This window comes from Lampetra planeri, chromosome 42, assembly GCF_965212315.1.
Source record: "Lampetra planeri chromosome 42, kcLamPlan1.2.h2, whole genome shotgun sequence".
NCBI lineage: Eukaryota > Metazoa > Chordata > Hyperoartia > Petromyzontiformes > Petromyzontidae > Lampetra > Lampetra planeri.
The window spans coordinates 243,846-262,080 of NC_136148.1; the positions used below are offsets into that span (position 1 = coordinate 243,846).

At 55.8% G+C, this 18,235-nt stretch overlaps 1 protein-coding gene across 1 annotated transcript in view; it reads right to left on the reverse strand.

Moving 5' to 3' along the window:
* Positions 1-18,110, reverse strand: part of LOC144732227 (uncharacterized) — a 33,239-nt gene extending 15,129 nt beyond the window's left edge. The window contains exons 1-2 of the mRNA XM_078613626.1: positions 17,824-18,110; positions 17,036-17,136 (exon numbers count right to left, since the gene is read on the reverse strand). Of these exons, the coding sequence (XP_078469752.1) occupies positions 17,036-17,136; positions 17,824-17,897 (175 nt within the window). The 5' untranslated portion in view covers positions 17,898-18,110. The remainder of the gene's footprint in view (positions 1-17,035; positions 17,137-17,823) is intronic.
* Between the last annotated feature and the right edge of the window lie 125 nt (positions 18,111-18,235).

An 18,235-nucleotide genomic window follows, 5' to 3' on the forward strand; every position in this document is an offset into this window, starting at 1 on the left:
GGATTGAAGTGTACGAGTGGTTTCCAGATCTGGGCTGGCCCTCCCCGAGGTTTGCTCAGCGTAAAACGAGAACCCGGTGAAGGTGTCCGGCTACGGGTTCCAGAGGTCAGAGCGCTGAGCCGTCGCCGTTGAGATGTCCTGGGTTTGAATCGAGGGCAGGCGCCCCGCGATTACACGGTGCGAGTTCCCATGGATCTCGTGTGGCAGCGCGGGCGGCAGAGTGCCGCCCAACTGATGTGTGGGGTAGAGGTCACTCTGAGGAGGCGCGTCTCGCAGGCAGCTCTGCGACATCCACTTCCGTGGAACCGTCCTCTGCACGAGGAAGGGTCGCGCCGCTCCGCGAGACTTCAGAGAGAATTCTTCGCCTCGTGACGCGACACCGATACCACGATCGAGGTCAAATTGTGAGGGGTTGGGGGGTGAGGGTGGTGGGGGGCAGATGGAGGGTGGAAACGACAACAAAACATTGATTTGTAAGTTACAAGACATGAATGATAGTGCGGTGCCGAGTGCGAATATCGGCCCACGAGAGGGAGGGAGCAAGAGAGAGAGAGAGAATCAAACAGCGGGCGGGGTGCGGGTGATGGTGACCCGCCGTCTCCCCCGGGGGCCTGCGCAGGCGTTAACAGGAGCTCCCCTACAACAGTCGCCCGACACTCTGCAGGCTAAAAGGGGAAGAGGCGTCCGCGTGTTTGGGGAGGTCTAATTACGTTCCGAAGCGAGCGGCCCCGGGGTGATAATGGGACTCTCCGTTCCATCCCCGTTTCCCTCGTCAGCGCAGTCGTCAAGACGGTTCCAGAATAGGTTCCGTCGAATAAGATTTGTGAAATGTTCTTCGCGTGCGAGGAGGTGGCTCGGCGTGCCTGGGTCATATGAACTAAAACTAAAAACTGAGCTGTATAGTTCTTTTGTCAGAAGCGACCTGGCCACAAATGATAGCCCGATGAAGTGGCTTCTCGTGTGGAAATTTATAGCGGCCCCATAGCCGAAACGCACGTTGATTCTAAACGTGAAGGGAAAAACCAAAGGACCCAGAGAAAAATCCACGTGACCACGGGGAGAGAGACACGAAAACTCCAAATATACATGCGTCAGGGTCGGGATTGAACCCACGACCTGTATACCAGGCGAAGTAGTTAACATCTCGCCACCATGGCACCTATGTATAATTAAGCCAGCACCTCCGAGTTAACGGGTTCCATACCACGACCTACATATACACCGTACGTAGCCAACCGTGCTAATCGGAGGTTCGGGGGAAGGGCACCAAACTAAACTCAAAAAGCAGTTCTAAATTAATGAGTTTTCAATCTAGAGTTAAAAGTGCATAGCTCCAGTGGCTTCCGAATATCCGAAGGAAGAGCGTTCCAGACGGCCGCAGAAGTGCATCTGAAAGCGCGCGATGCAGTGACTGTCTGTTCCCGATGAGCCTGGTTAGCGCTCGGATGGAAGCCTGCCTGTAAACACCGCGTGTTTATAGGCTTGGGTTAGGAGCTGGATTGCAGATCACACAGCAGTGCATTCTGGAATCTATTTTTCATGCCATCTCCCGGTCACCTCGTAGCTCCGCACAAACTCGCTGGGATGCAAAGGGGCATCTGTGCAGAGTTTTGAGTTAGCCCTCATAGCCAAGGACATACATACATGTGGGATTCCACCCACGTGTATGGTGGCGGCAGTGGCGGTGGTGGCGGCGGCGGTGGCCGCGGTGGCGGTGAGGGTGGCGGTGGTGGTGGCGGTGATGGTGGCGGTGGTGGTGGTGGTGGCGGTGGTGGCGGTGGTGGCGGCAGTGGCGGTGGTGGTGGCGGCGGTGGCCGCGGTGGCGGTGGTGGTGGCGGTGAGGGTGGCGGTGGTGGTGGCGGTGGTGGCGGTGGTGGCGGTGGCGGCAGTGGCAGTGGCGGTGGTGGCGGTGGTGGCGGTGGCGGCAGGGGCGGCGGTGGTGGTGGTGAAGGCTCTGGGCCGTGCGCTGGGGCCGCTTAGGGGCAGGGAACTCCTCCGCGACCCCCATCCACCCCACCGCCTTTCTCCACCCAGGAACGCCACAGTCGTTTTACAGGTCGCGTGTGGTGGGGCACAAATGTGGGTACTCTCGAATTCCTTAAAGACGTCTGCACGGCACGGAAGAGGAGCTCACAAATTACACCTCTGGATGGGGCTCATCAAGCCAGCAGTGGGGCTCGCGGGCAGTTTCAGGGCTGCACCTTTCGCTTTACCACCCCCCCACCCCCTCTCTCTGAACTGAAACAGGAAAGTTTGCGAGGAGGAAGGGAAAGGACGTGGGAGTCAGGGACACGAATGTTTCCCCACCGAGAGAGAAGAGCGATGATTGTTTACGCCACCTGGACTCTCAAAATAGGTTTGACTCCATGAAGCCACGCGCACAGCTAATCACAGGGACACAGACAAAGAGGCCCCAGATAGCCGTTGACAGACTGTTGGGGCACGTGCTGTTAGCGGGCACCTGGCACAGCACTTGAGGGGGGGGGTTAGCACAAACGCCCGGCCGCCTTTGTCTCCCCAATGCTGATGTGCACACACCACACAGGCTACTCACTTGAGGCCGAGTCATTGAAAGGCCCAGGACCGGTTCTGTTTTTGGTCATGACCGGGAACCGATCTCGAGTCGCCGGGAGCGTTGCACGGTGCACTGACCACTAGCCGACCGCTGCTCACCTGGGCGACCGGAGCTCTGATTTTGTTTGTTGGCTTCTACTGGACCCATATGAAGAAAGCTTTATAGCTCATCGGATTCCTCCAGTATAAACACACGCTGTGGCCGAGCGTGGAGGCACAGAGGCGCTTCCATCCGCGATGCTACGATACGCCGCACGAGATGGCATCCACGATGATCGTATCGGCTGTTTTTTAATTATAAAATAGCGATTATTGTGGGTCAAGTCAACTCTGTAAACAATTTAATAATATGGATTGATATCGCTGCCAAAACATTAATGAAATAACAAACTCCACAATTACGTACACGTAGGCTTTCGTAACCAATAGCAAAACAATCAGCAGCGGGGGAGACAAAGGCGGCCGGCAGGAGGGGCGCGGTGCTGGCCACCCACCACCCCTCGTGGTGCCGTGGTGCGGCCTTCAGAGGTGCCCAGCGGTCTGTTTGTTGAGGGCTATCGCGGGGCGATCTTTGCCTTCGCGTCACGTGGGTCTCGTTGTGCCTTGGAGACGAAGCCGCGCTCGCCCACGCGCACTGCGCTTTCCGCGTGCTCAGCGCGCGGTATATTTAGCAAATATGTTGTTGTTGTTGTTGTTGCTAATTAATGTTCTAATTGCGCTGTCAGCAGTTAAAACAAACGCACATTTGTTCGTGTTTACTCCATGCCACGGACGGCGGAGACGCATTAATACGTCGTTCTAATTGCACACGCGCACAGACACGGGATGGCCATGCTTGCCTTCATAGAAGGGCCAAGAGGCACGGCTCCAGCCCCTTCCTCTCGAACGGGGCCGGGCAGCGGGACTGTTGTGTGGTATTGTAGCGCAGTGCGCTAACCACTGCGCCACCGCTCCCCACACACACAAATCACCGCTGGCGTTGTTACCACCGCATTATAAGAGAGAACAACGAAAACATCCAAAGAAATGTGATGGACGTGGAGGCACCAGGGTGGAGGTGGAGAGGCCAGGGGTGGGCAGAGGCGGGTCGGAGCCACGAGCCAGCAGGGTGAGGGGGACCGTGGAGTGGTGGTGGAGGTGGCCCAGGGCAGGAGGAGTGGTGGTGGAGGTGGTGGTGGAGGTGGCCCAGGGCAGGAGGAGTGAGCGGAGGGAGAGGTGAGAGGCAGGGAGGGGGCGGGGGGCGGGGGTGGGGTGGGGGATCGCCAGCAGGGAGAAGAAGATTTCAAAACAGGTTGATGATGACCCTTCAGAAGCGAGACTGAGAATTGTAAATTACTTGAGAATTAAGCAAGAGATTAAAAATGTTCAAATAGGTAACAAAATAAATAAGCAAACGAGTGTGTCTGTCACCACCAGAAAATGAAATGAATTAACATTCAGGAGCGTCAGCCAAGAGGCTTTCTAGCCATTGATTTCTAAATATGTGAAATCGGTTTGGATTTTCACAACAAAGACAAAGGTCCCTCGTTTAGCCTCGCCAGGCTCTTGGGGCAAGTCGCTGTGAAAGACTGGCCCCATGAAGACGCGGGACGGCACACGAGGGGGTGGTGTGGCTAGCACCATACGCGGCCGCCTTTGTCTCCCGAGTGGCGATATTTACATCTCACCAGGTACTCATTTGAGGCTGAGGTGACCTAGGGGAGGCCCAGACCCGGTTCAGACAGTCGTCACTGGTGTTGGCCGTGAGCAACAATCTAACTCGGGCAGCCAGGTTCGTAGCGCAGCGTGCTAACCACTGCACCACCGCTCCCCTTGAGTACTCGCAAACACACACACACGCACGTGCAAACACACCCAAATAACACAAACTGACCAAACATCCACAAGAAGGACCCTCCTACAAAGTAGTCTTGAGCCTCAGTGAGGCTCACCTGGGTGAACAATGAAGACGACCACACTCGCTGCATCGCACCCCTGTGGTTAGAGAAGGGCGTGGAGAGCCCATACGTCGATCCACTGCTGGATGGGGGCCTCCCTACCCCGTGAGGATAGTGAGTTTAGAGTATTTGGTTCTTGTACATTTCCACGTGATGATAGGCCACTTCGTTGAGCTATCATTTGTGATAGCGATGTCGCTTGTGAAAAACAGCGATATATCTCGGTGGGCCTTACCTGGTAAAATTAAAAGTTTAGTTTATATGACGATACTTCATTCAGCACGTTAGTCAGGGCGGGCTTGGTGGGGGGGGGGGGCGGCGCGGGGGGGGGGCAAGGAGGGTACAAACCAACACTACCCCCTACTGTCCACGACACGTGTTGTATGCACGGTGTTAGTCACACATCTACAATCACTCTCCAGGCTCAACACCTGCTGAGCTTCCGAGATTCGCTGGGACGGGCTGCATTGTGGGTGATGTTGGCCTCAGCTAGGGCGAGACCCACGTGGCATGACTTCGGACGGCTGCGATGCTCATATCCCGGCTTGCTGCGAATTGACTCAATAAAATAGATACCACTTGCTTTGGGGAAGTTATCCGAGGTTGTCCTATGGAGAGACTGAGCCCGCCACAGTAATGTGGAATTTCCAACACTGGCTCAGGGCTTTAAACAAAAGATGAGCGCCGTCGTCACGCGTGCACCTTTGAGTCAGAAGCCACTTTGAGTTTACCCAGCGTAAACAAAACAAAAGACAGGTTTAATGTAAACATAAACGCACCGTAATGGCATCGGGTTTACAAACGCCGACCATCACCAAGACGAAGGTGCTGGGGTTATTTGGCTTCTCGTGGATTACACTGTGCAACATATTTGTTTTGTTCCTGGGTAGTAGGAAGTGTTATTTCCTAATTGCTTATGCATCAAAAGGACATAAAATGGCTATTATTCCCCACAAACTTTGCTTTTGTGACCAGGACAGTGATACTTTGAAATTTACCTATTTTCCAGAACATTCCAGATAGATTCAGTGCTGAGTAAACTTGGAGTAACTTCTAGAACATTCTAGAACTTTCCAGTAATATAAATAGTAGTATAAATACAGGGGCCTTAGTTCCAGATGCCTAAGTGGCTACAAATCTGCATTTTTCTGAGAGGGCATCAAGAGGCTGCAAGCATCCGGCAGACGCATTTTGCGATGTCTGCGGCCAATTTATCAAGACAAGAACAAAAAGTACTCTGTGGAAGCATCTGCTAAGATGTGTGAGGCCTACAAGGAATATTTCGGCATGCATGTCGGGGATAAAGACAAACCCTGGGCACCTTATTTCACCTGCGAGAAATGCAAACAAACTCTGCAAGGTAAGATGGACAATTGTTGCTCGGAATTTTATGTTATAAAATTTGTTTAAAAAATAAATTGTAAAAATGTTTTTCTTTTAAAATAGTTTACAATTTTCAATGTTATTGAAAAAACTATATCACGTATGAAACATGTTGCGATAATCTATTGCACATTAGTCATGGGTGAAATAAATGTATTTTTGTAGGATGGTACAGAGGAGAAAAGAGAGCCATGAAGTTCGCTATCCCAAGAATTTTGTGAGAACCCACTGACCACTCAAGCAACTGCTACTTCTGGTGGACCCTTACAAACGTCGGACTGGCAAGAATGCACCTGCTATCACGTATCCGGACCTTCCTTCATCCATCGCCCCGGTGCCACACTGCCATGAGCTCCCCGTACCCACTCCTCCAGAGAGAGAGCAGCCGTCTTTAGAAGAGAACAGCAAGTCAGAGAGCGAGGAAGACGTTGTAGATCCAGATGACAATTTCAGAGGTGGAGCTGAGGAGAGAAACCCATAGTACCCCAACCAAAAAGACCTCAACGATTTGATCAGAGATATTGGTCTCACCAAGTCCAATGCCGAACTTTTGAGGTCTAGTCTCAAGCAGTGGAACTTGTTGGATGAAAATGTGCAAGTCGCAGATCAGAGGAAGCGTCACCAACCTTTTTGCAGCTTCTTCACACGTCAAGATGGGCTCTGCTTCTGCCACAATGTGACCAGTCGGTTCGAGGCAATCGAAATCGCTTGTAACCAGAATGAGTGGCACCTCTTCATTGACAGCTCATCCAGGAGCCTCAAAGCCGTGCTGCTCCATAATGGTAACAAGTACCCGTCTCTTCCCCTGGCTCACTCGGTGCACCTCAAAGAGGATTACAACAGCATCAAGACCTTGCTGGACGCCTTGAAGTATGATGAGTACGGCTGGGAGGTCATCGGAGACTTCAAAATGGTGGCATTCCTGATGGGTCTCCAAGGTGGTTTTACCAATTTTCACTGCTGTCTTTGCCTTTGGGACAGCAGGGACACCAAGGCGCACTACCACAGGCAGGACTGGACACAGCGGATCGAGTTCTCTGTGGGGAGGAACAACGTCAAGTGGGAGCCACTGGTGGACCCCCGGAAGGTGCTGATGCCACCACTGCACATCAAATTGGGCCTAATGAAACAATTTGTCGGAGCTCAAGATAAGGAGTCGGCAGCCTTCAAGTACCTTCAAGACTTTTTCCTTAAGCTGTCGGAGGCAAAGGTCAAAGCCGGTGTCTTCGTCAGACCACAGATAAAGAAGATCCTGGAGTGCAATGCATTCCCGAAGAAGCTCACTAGCAAGGAGAAAGTGGCCTGGAACAGCTTTGTCGCAGTGGTTCGTGGCTTCCTGGGCAATCACGAGGTCGAAGACTACGTGGAGCTGGTTGAGACTCTGGTGAAGAACTACGGCACAATGGGCTGTAGGATGTCCCTCAAAGTCCATATCCTTGATGGTCATCTGGATAAATAAAGATTATGATTCATTACGAGCCACGTGAACGTTCCAGCCACACCGGCTCAGTGTGTCGTGACGAGCAGAATCAGAATCTGTATTTATTACTGGAGGAGGAATCCGATGCTCTATAAAGCTCTTTTTCACAGATGTACAGTAGGGGCGGATCAGAACGTTACCACAACAAGCATCACAGAAACACGATAGCAGTGAAAAGTCCAGGACATTTTTAACAAATCACTTACAAATATAGACAAATAAAACGAAACATTTGTTTTATCTCACCAGGTAAAGCTCACTGAGGTATTACAATATTTTCAGAAGTGACCTGGCAATCACAAATGATAGCTCAACAAATTGGCTTATCACGTGGAAATGTATTGCAGCAAAATAATCTAAATAATCTAAAATGTACGTTTCTATATGTGGAGGGAAAACCCACAGGACCCGGAGAAAAAAGTCCACACGACCACGGGGAGCGAGAGAGACACGCAAACTCGGAACATACAGCAGCAGCAGCAGGCGTCAAGGTCGGGATCGAACCCCCGACCTCTTGCGTACCAGGCGAGGTGGTGAACATCTCCACCACCGTGCCGCTGCGCCTCTGCGAGTAAGAAGTACAGCAGTCCCACTTGTAAAGGGTTAAAGCTGAATTTGAGCAGCCAGCTCATGTGTTTATCCAATTAAATTAGATTTACACAAACGTATGAATAATCACATTAGAGAATTATGTAAAATGCACACACAGACACGCGTTTTCATATCCGCACTCACTTGCACGCACACGCAGGCAAAGATCCCCCCGTGGAGCATGAACAGACTGTTCGGGAAAGTGCGATAAGCGAGCACCGATAAAGGCCAGCACACAAGGGGGTGGTTGGCCAGCACCACGCCCGACCACCTTTGTCTTCCCAGTGACGATGTTTACCCACCATGGCACCAGGTACTCGTTTGAGGCTGAGTCAACCTAGGGGTGGCCCAGAACTGTTTTAGATAATCGTCAGTGATGTTGACCGTGAGCATAAATCGACCTCGGGTCGCTAGGTTTGTAGTGCAGCCTGCTAACCACTGCACCACCGCTCCCCCGCAGACACACGCATACACACGCATACACACGTACACACACGTACACAGAGACAAAGATCCCCCGTATATCCTTAACATACTGTTGGGGCAAGTGCTCCCAGCGAGCACCTATGAAGGCCGGCACGACACACGAGGTGGCCAGCACCACGCCCGGCCGCCTTTGTCTCCCCAGTGGCGATGTTTACACACCGCACCAGGTACTCGTTTGAAGTTGAGTCGACCCACACACGCGCACACGCGTACCGCGTGCATACAAAGGGAATTGAATATATATTTGGCAAGCGATAAACTTTTGATTAATTCGCAAGTATGGGGGGGAGGGAATTCTAAAAACGGCCTTGCGTATTGCTCGTGACCATAGGTAGAGGTGGATCTCAAACGACGTCCACTCGTCCGCAATCCCCACGCACGTGCACGCGCGCACACACACGCGCGCGTGCACGTGCGTTCCAGTCCGTGGATCTGCAGGGGCGTTTTCCAGTGAAGGGCCAATCCGCGTCAGAGTGTGGTCATCGTTCATTTTCAATTCGCCGAGATCAGACAAATCTCGCGCACGCATAATTCACCACATTAACTTTGTTTCGTGCCAAATCCCAAACAACCGAATTTAATTTTGAAGTCCGAGAAATAGACTGAATCGATTCTGCAGACTAATCCTGTTCACACGACGGGCTGCGTTTCGTGGGCCAGAGCGGTCAGCGCGCTGGACTTGCAATCCAAACGTCGCCTGACCGATCTCCCTGCGCGGCAGCTGAAAGAATGGGCGATACAATTTCTTAAACACCCCCCCACTCCTCCGGCACACGAGGGGGTGGGTGCCCTGTGACCCCCACCCCCCCACCAGCAGTATGAGATGTTGACACCGCAGTGAGTCGATCTGCAGCAGATCGTGCGTGGCGGGGTAAGGTGCGTGGCGGGGTAAGGTGTGTGGTGGGGTAAGGTGTGTGGTGGGGTAAGGTGCGTGGTGGGGCAAGGTGCGTGGTGGGGTAAGGTGCGTGGTGGGGTAAGGTGTTTGGTGGGGCAAGGTGCGTGGTGGGGTAAGGTGCGTGGTGGGGCAAGGTGCGTGGTGGGGTAAGGTGTTTGGTGGGGCAAGGTGCGTGGTGGGGTAAGGTGCGTGGTGGGGCAAGGTGCGTGGCGGGGTAAGGTGTGTGGTGGGGTAAGGTGCGTGGTGGGGCAAGGTGCGTGGTGGGGTAAGGTGCGTGGTGGGGTAAGGTGTTTGGTGGGGCAAGGTGCGTGGTGGGGTAAGATGCGTGGTGGGGCAAGGTGCGTGGTGGGGTAAGGTGCGTGGTGGGGCAAGGTGCGTGGTGGGGTAAGGTGTGTGGTGGGGTAAGGTGCGTGGTGGGGTAAGGTGCGTGGTGGTGCAAGGTGCGTGGTGGGGTAAGGTGTGTGGTGGGGTAAGGTGTGTGGTGGGGTAAGGTGCGTGGTGGGGTAAGGTGTGTGGTGGGGTAAGGTGCGTGGTGGGGCAAGGTGCGTGGTGGGGTAAGGTGCGTGGTGGGGTAAGGTGTGTGGTGGAGTAAGGTGTGTGGTGGGGTAAGGTGTGTGGTGGGGTAAGGTGTGTGGTGGGGTAAGGTGCGTGGTGGGGTAAGGTGCGTGGTGGTGCAAGGTGCGTGGTGGGGTAAGGTGTGTGGTGGGGTAAGGTGTGTGGTGGGGTAAGGTGAGTGGTGGGGTAAGGTGTGTGGTGGGGTAAGGTGTTTGGTGAGGCAAGGTGCGTGGTGGGGTAAGGTGCGTGGTGGGGTAAGGTGTGTGGTGGGGCAAGGTGCGTGGTGGGGTAAGGTGCGTGGTGGGGTAAGGTGTTTGGTGGGGCAAGGTGCGTGGTGGGGTAAGGTGCGTGGTGGGGCAAGGTGCGTGGTGGGGTAAGGTGCGTGGTGGGGCAAGGTGCGTGGTGGGGTAAGGTGTGTGGTGGGGTAAGGTGCGTGGTGGGGTAAGGTGCGTGGTGGTGCAAGGTGCGTGGTGGGGTAAGGTGTGTGGTGGGGTAAGGTGTGTGGTGGGGTAAGGTGCGTGGTGGGGTAAGGTGTGTGGTGGGGTAAGGTGCGTGGTGGGGCAAGGTGCGTGGTGGGGTAAGGTGCGTGGTGGGGTAAGGTGTGTGGTGGGGTAAGGTGTGTGGTGGGGTAAGGTGTGTGGTGGGGTAAGGTGTGTGGTGGGGTAAGGTGCGTGGTGGGGTAAGGTGCGTGGTGGTGCAAGGTGCGTGGTGGGGTAAGGTGTGTGGTGGGGTAAGGTGTGTGGTGGGGTAAGGTGAGTGGTGGGGTAAGGTGTGTGGTGGGGTAAGGTGCGTGGTGGGGCAAGGTGCGTGGTGGGGTAAGGTGCGTGGTGGGGTAAGGTGTGTGGTGGGGTAAGGTGTGTGGTGGGGTAAGGTGCGTGGTGGGGCAAGGTGCGTGGTGGGGTAAGGTGCGTGGTGGGGCAAGGTGCGTGGTGGGGTAAGGTGCGTGGTGGGGTAAGGTGTGTGGTGGGGCAAGGTGTGTGGTGGGGCAAGGTGCGTGGTGGGGCAAGGTGCGTGGTGGGGTAAGGTTCGTGGTGGGGCAAGGTGTGTGGTGGGGCAAGGTGTGTGGTGGGGTAAGGTGCGTGGTGGGGTAAGGTTCGTGGTGGGGCAAGGTGTGTGGTGGGGCAAGGTGCGTGGTGGGGTAAGGTGTGTGGTGGGGTAAGGTTCGTGGTGGGGCAAGGTGCGTGGTGGGGTAAGGTTCGTGGTGGGGCAAGGTGCGTGGTGGGGTAAGGTGTGTGGTGGGGTAAGGTGCGTGGTGGGGTAAGGTTCGTGGTGGGGCAAGGTGCGTGGTGGGGCAAGGTGCGTGGTGGGGTAAGGTTCGTGGTGGGGCAAGGTGTGTGGTGGGGCAAGGTGCGTGGTGGGGTAAGGTGTGTGGTGGGGTAAGGTGCGTGGTGGGGTAAGGTGCGTGGTGGGGTAAGGTGCGTGGTGGGGCAAGGTGCGTGGTGGGGTAAGGTGCGTGGTGGGGTAAGGTGCGTGGTGGGGTAAGGTGCGTGGTGGGGTAAGGTGTGTGGTGGGGTAAGGTGTGTGGTGGGGTAAGGTGCGTGGTGGGGTAAGGTGCGTGGTGGGGTAAGGTGCGTGGTGGGGTAAGGTGCGTGGTGGGGTAAGGTGCGTGGTGGGGTAAGGTGCGTGGTGGGGTAAGGTGCGTGGTGGGGTAAGGTGCGTGGTGGGGTAAGGTGTGTGGTGGGGTAAGGTGTGTGGTGGGGTAAGGTGTGTGGTGGGGTAAGGTGTGTGGTGGGGTAAGGTGCGTGGTGGGGTAAGGTGCGTGGTGGGGTAAGGTGCGTGGTGGGGTAAGGTGTGTGGTGGGGTAAGGTGCGTGGTGGGGTAAGGTGCGTGGTGGGGTAAGGTGCGTGGTGGGGTAAGGTGCGTGATGGGGTAAGGTGCGTGGTGGGGTAAGGTGCGTGGTGGGGTAAGGTGCGTGGTGGGGTAAGGTGTGTGGTGGGGTAAGGTGCGTGATGGGGTAAGGTGCGTGGTGGGGTAAGGTGCGTGGTGGGGTAAGGTGCGTGGTGGGGTAAGGTGCGTGGTGGGGTAAGGTGTGTGGTGGGGTAAGGTGTGTGGTGGGGCAAGGTGTGTGGTGGGGCAAGGTGCGTGGTGGGTTAAGGTGCGTGGTGGGGTAAGGTGCGTGGTGGGGCAAGGGGCGTGGTGGGGTAAGGTGCGTGGTGGGGTAAGGTGCGTGGTGGGGTAAGGTGTGTGGTGGGGCAAGGTGTGTGGTGGGGCAAGGTGCGTGGTGGGGTAAGGTGCGTGGTGGGGTAAGGTGTGTGGTGGGGCAAGGTGTGTGGTGGGGCAAGGTGCGTGGTGGGGTAAGGTGCGTGGTGGGGTAAGGTGTGTGGTGGGGCAAGGTGTGTGGTGGGGCAAGGTGTGTGGTGGGGTAAGGTGCGTGGTGGGGTAAGGTGCGTGGTGGGGCAAGGGGCGTGGTGGGGTAAGGTGCGTGGTGGGGTAAGGTGTGTGGTGGGGTAAGGTGTGTGGTGGGGCAAGGTGTGTGGTGGGGCAAGGTGTGTGGTGGGGTAAGGTGCGTGGTGGGGCAAGGGGCGTGGTGGGGTAAGGTGCGTGGTGGGGTAAAGTGTGTGGTGGGGTAAGGTGTGTGGTGGGGCAAGGTGTGTGGTGGGGTAAGGTGTGTAGTGGGGTAAGGTGCGTGGTGGGGTAAGGTGTGTGGTGGGGTAAGGTGTGTAGTGGGGTAAGGTGCGTGGTGGGGTAAGGTGCGTGGTGGGGTAAGGTGTGTGGTGGGGTAAGGTGCGTGGTGGGGTAAGGTGTGTGGTGGGGTAAGGTGCGTGGTGGGGTAAGGTGCGTGGTGGGGTAAGGTGTGTGGTGGGGTAAGGTGCGTGGTGGGGTAAGGTGTGTGGTGGGGTAAGGTGCGTGGTGGGGTAAGGTGTGTGGTGGGGTAAGGTGTTGGGCACTTCCGCCTCTTACGAGACGCACTGAGCCAGCGTGACAGATTCGGCCAAAAGTAACCTCCAGGGAGCTCTCAAGAGCCCCCTGCAGGGGGCTCTCTGCAGGGAGCTCTCGGGCTCTCAAGAGCTCCCTGCAGAGGGGATCTCGAGGGCTTCGTCTAGTGGAGTCCATTCTGCCAGCAGTGCCATAAGCAAGCTATTCACACTGCTGGGGAGACAGAGGCACGGGAGATTTAAGAAACTTACCCCCATTGTTCCAACCGCGTCTCCCCGTGGTTCGGCTCCATATGGATTCACAGAGACCACACGGAGTCGAACCGGCCAAGTCCGTGATGCCAGCCATTCCACCAGCACACACAACAACCCTCGTACACAAAGAGAAGACGATCCACACCGATGACAGCCTACTTGTTGTACTGCTTCCTCACACTGACAGAGTTAGAATCCCACACCAATATAATTGTATCACATACCGATAGACTTTGAATCCCACACCGACAGAGGTAGAATCCCACACTCGTCAATGCCAGGTGATTGCTGACGTTTCCCTACGCGTGCCTCCTAATTAATGCGCTAATTAATATGTCTAATTAATATGTCTAATTAATATCCTCATCGACTGGGCAAATCGATTGATGGACGCCTCCATCAGCTGAGCTCGCGTCCACGCGACGCCGCGATCATCGGGCGCCGTTACCTCCCACGTGGACCCTGCCACGTGGACCCTGCCACGTGCACCTGCCGCGTGAACCCTGTCACTAGAACCTGCCACGTGGACCCTGCCACGTGAACCCTGCCACGTGAACCCTGCAGTGTGAACCCTGCCACGTGGGCGACGTGAACCCTGCCACGTGAACCCTGTCACTAGAACCTGCCACGTGGACCCTGCCACGTGAACCCTGCCACGTGAACCCTGCAGTGTGAACCCTGCCACGTGGGCGACGTGAACCCTGCCACGTGAACCCTGTCACTAGAACCTGCCACGTGAACCCTGCCACGTGAACCCTGCCACGTGAACCCTGCAGTGTGAACCCTGCCACGTGGGCGACGTGAACCCTGCCACGTGAACCCTGTCACTAGAACCTGCCACGTGAACCCTGCGGCGTGAACCCTGCCGCGTGAACCCTGCCACGTGAACCCTGTCGCGTGGACGACGTGAACCCCCCCTCCCCCCCCCCACATCCGTTCATCGCGCAGCGACTTTGCACGCACTCGGCTCACGCGTGGGTGACGCGTGCATTGTGCCGCGCGAGCGATGACAGCCCACGGGACACGCAACGACTCAGTGCCCGATTCACACGCACGGAGGTGCAGCAGGCATCATCATCGTCATCATCACGGCAGCGATGACGATTCACCACCCCGCTCCTCCTGACGCAAATGATCTGTCTCGTCGACCACCTCGATGTAAAAGCACAGCCACTGCTCTCCATCGATATCAGCTACATACAGAGATCTACAGATTCACACATAGACCCATAGACTCACATAGAGACCCATCGACTCATACAGAGATCTACAGATTCACACATAGACCCATAGACTCACATAGAGACCCATCGACTCATACAGAGATCTACAGATTCACACATAGACCCATAGACTCACGTAGAGACCCATAAACTCACACAGAGATCAGTAGATTCACATACAGAACCATGGACGCACATAAAGACACATTAACTCACACAGAGATCTATATGAAGAAGGCATAATTACCAAAGCGATGCACTGCGCCTACGCGTAAAACACAAATTATCCTGACCCATTGACCAACTCCATGTGAAAGTATCGCCGCTGTTCTACATCAGCGTGGGCCATACGAACAGGATTACAGCCGTGTACGGGTCCGTGCGGGGGATGCTGGGAATGACGCGCACAGAGGATCGGCTCGGCAACTTGGAAGCTGGACTTTGTTATTGTGGAGCGTGGCAGGGAATTGTTGTGGGTTTCGTGTGGTGGAACGAGGTGGTCGGGATGGGGGTGCGGCAGATGCTCTGGACGGAGCAGCAGGAGTAGAAGGCCAGGGAAAGCAACGTGGAGGTGTGTGAGTTGGAACATGCCAGGATATTGTTGTAGATGGAACGGGGGGATACGAGTCGGTTGCTCTGGGTGGGGACACGCGTGAAGGATGGTGGATGGCGGTGAGTGCGCCGCGCTTTGAAGCCGGCCGCACGAGTTCCATTCCCGCCCACTGACCCCCCACCACCTCCGATTAGCACGTTTGACTACGTACGGTGCGAAAGAAGTTAAACATGCATACGGTCAACAACAATGACAGTGATCTGAACCGGTCCTGGGCCTCCCATAGGTCGACTCAGCCTCAAATTACCTAGTGCGATATGTGAACATCGCCACTGGGGAGACAAAGGCGGCCCGGCCTGATGATGGCCACCCACCCCCTCGTGTGCCATTCCGGCCTTCATAGGTACAACGCGCAAACAGCACTTTCCCCAACAGTCTGTTGAGGCTATATGGCGGGGGGGTCCTTTGTCTTTATCTTTGGAAGGAGTAGGGCACGTGCCTTGACAACGGCGTTGAGACCGTGGGAGCGCTCCTGGAAGCGCGTGGCGTCAGCGGTGTGAGTACAGCGAGGACAGCTCAGAGACAGTGGGGAGGTTCCGTGGGGGCATTGACAACGACTGCGAGTTCGGGCAGAAGGAAGGGAGCGATGGCGAGGTGCGGTGGAATCCACGACATTAACCACGATCCAATCTTGACCTTGTGTGTCTTTACCCCGAGGGCTGGACATGCTGAATCCAGTAGGGGGACGCGCTGGGATCACATAGCCCTTGTTGATTCAACCCCCATCAGTAGCGAAACTCCTATGGGTAGACCAGCCACCATCACAATAACGTGGAATGGCCACCACTGGCAAAAGGTTGCCAAGGGTTATACAAAGTGATCCACACTCTCGTACGCACGCGCATCTGATTTAAAAAAAAATCTATTTTACCAGGTAAGGTCCACTGAGCGATACAGCTCCTTATCAGAAGTGCCCTGACCACAACTGATAGCCCAACAAGGTGGCTTATTATCTGGAAAGTCAAAGCAGCCAAATGCTCGAAGCGCATGACGTTGATTCTAAATGTGGAGGGAAAACCCGGAGGACCCGAAGAGAAATCAACGCGAGCACTGGGAGAGAGACACTCCAAACTGCAAACTCCAAACATATTCAGCAGCCGTCAGGGTCAGGATCGAACCCACGACTTCTTGTATACTAGGCGACTGAGGCTGCACCCGGTCAGTCTATTGCCTCTCTTCATTAATCGTTTCCAAAAGTTGCCCAAACAACGGAGTGACCAAACAGTTGAAGGGATGTTTGGGCGGATTCATCACCGTGCGAAACGCCCAGACACCAACTTCCCTTGTGCTCGTAAAATGAAACAAACTTCTTGGCGATGCGGCACAGTCACGATCAACATCATCAACTCACACATTCGTCGAGAACAACACGTGTGTTTGTGTGTGTGGCCGTAAAATAAATATATACGTAACAGGCGACGTTTCGGGCAATGGGCCCTCTCCCCATAGCACACGTGCTATGCTCGCACAGCCAGAGGCGTGTGATGGGCGGCAGCAGCAGCTACAGCAGCAGCAGCTACAGCAGCAGCAGCTACAGCAGCAGCAGCTACAGCAGCAGCAGCTACAGCAGCAGCAGCTACAGCAGCAGCAGCTACAGCAGCAGCAGCTACAGCAGCAGCAGCTACAGCAGCAGCAGCTACAGCAGCAGCAGCTACAGCAGCAGCAGCTACAGCAGCAGCAGCTACAGCAGCAGCAGCTACAGCAGCAGCAGCTACAGCAGCAGCAGCTACAGCAGCAGCAGCTACAGCAGCAGCAGCTACAGCAGCAGCAGCTACAGCAGCAGCAGCTACAGCAGCAAGAGCAGCTACAGCAACAGGAGCAGCTACAGCAGCCTGTTCAGGAGCGAGATGCCCAAGTGTCGAGCGAGGTGCTGCTGCTGCTGGTGGCCACGGCGAGAGGGCTTCTTCAGCAGAGAGCTCGCGTCGTTGCAGCTGTCGACTCAGCCTCACACACTTCCCTTGTGCGATATGGTCAACGTCGCTACTAGAGAGACAAAGGCGGCCCGGTGTGGTGCTGCCCACCCACTCCCCTCGTGTGCCACAGTGCCGGTAGCCTTCACAGGTGCCGTTACTCGCTCACAGCACTCGCCCCAACAGTCTGTTCCAGGCGACACGGTGGGGGTCTTTGTAAGAGCGAAGTGTGTGGGAGTGTCAGTGTCGCGTCTCACCCACGCACTGCAGGATGAGAGGGATCCACATCAGCCACGAGCAGGTGCTGGGACCCATGGCGAGACGGCGAGAGACGGGGACAGACGAGGTGAGTCGGGAGCTGGAGGGAGACGGGGAGAGACGGGAAGGGGCGAGAGCCGGAGTGATCGTTGGTGAGGCGGGCTGGGGGAGACGCGGGGAGACGCGGGAGGCAGGGGGAGGCAGGGGGAGCGACGGGACCCCAGGGTGAGGCGGGGTGAGACGTGAGGTGAGACGAGATGACACGACGGCTGTGCAGGGGAGACGCTGGGAGGAGTCGCGCAACTTGGAGTGAGACGGAGCGAGGCGAGGTGAAGAGACAAGAGAGGTGGAAGAGACGGGACCAGGGGAAGGAACGGGACGGGAGATGGGTGACCAGGTGAGAGCGCTCTTCTCGGGCGCTTCTAAAGCCACGGGGATTCCTTTCATCGTTACCGCCTCGGGCTCCAAGGAGAACTCCGCCACCAATAGTGGCACCAGCAGCCGGACTCGATCGCTCCGGTACCACCACCGCCTCCTTCTCCTCCTCTCCCTGCGCCACCCGCGCAGATCCCACCCCCCACGCAACTCAGAGCGCGCAGCGCGCACGTGCGTATGGCGCGCGTGTGTGTAGCACGTGTGTGTGTGTAGCACGTGTGTGTGTGTAGCGTGTGCGTGTAGCGTGTGTGTGTGTGTGTATAGCGTGTGTGTAGTGTGTGTAGCGTGTGTGTGTAGCGTGTGTGTGTAGTGTGAGAGACAAAGGCGGTCGGGCGTGGTGCTCGCCACCCACCCCTCGTGTGCCGTGCCGGCGTTCATTGGTGCTCGCCAACAGGACTTGCCCCGACAGTCTGTCCCATGTTGCATGGGGGGGGAATCTTTGTGTTTGAGCGTGGTGTGTGGTGTGTGGGTGTGTGGCGTGTGTGGTGTGTAAGTGCAAGTCTCGTGTATGGGCGTGTTGTGTATGACGAGGCGTGTATTGTGTGCGCATGCGACGTGCGGTGTGTACTTGCTGTGACATTGGGTGTTAATGACACTTGCCCCAACGGTCTGTTAAGTCTATACAGGGGATCTTTGTCTTTGTCGTGGTACCAGTAACCATACGTGGATTGACTAAGATCGTCACGTTCGACCGATGTGCATCGGCGTGTTAGATTAAAATAGGTTCGCTTCATGCGCTGCTGTGTAACGGATGTGATTATTGG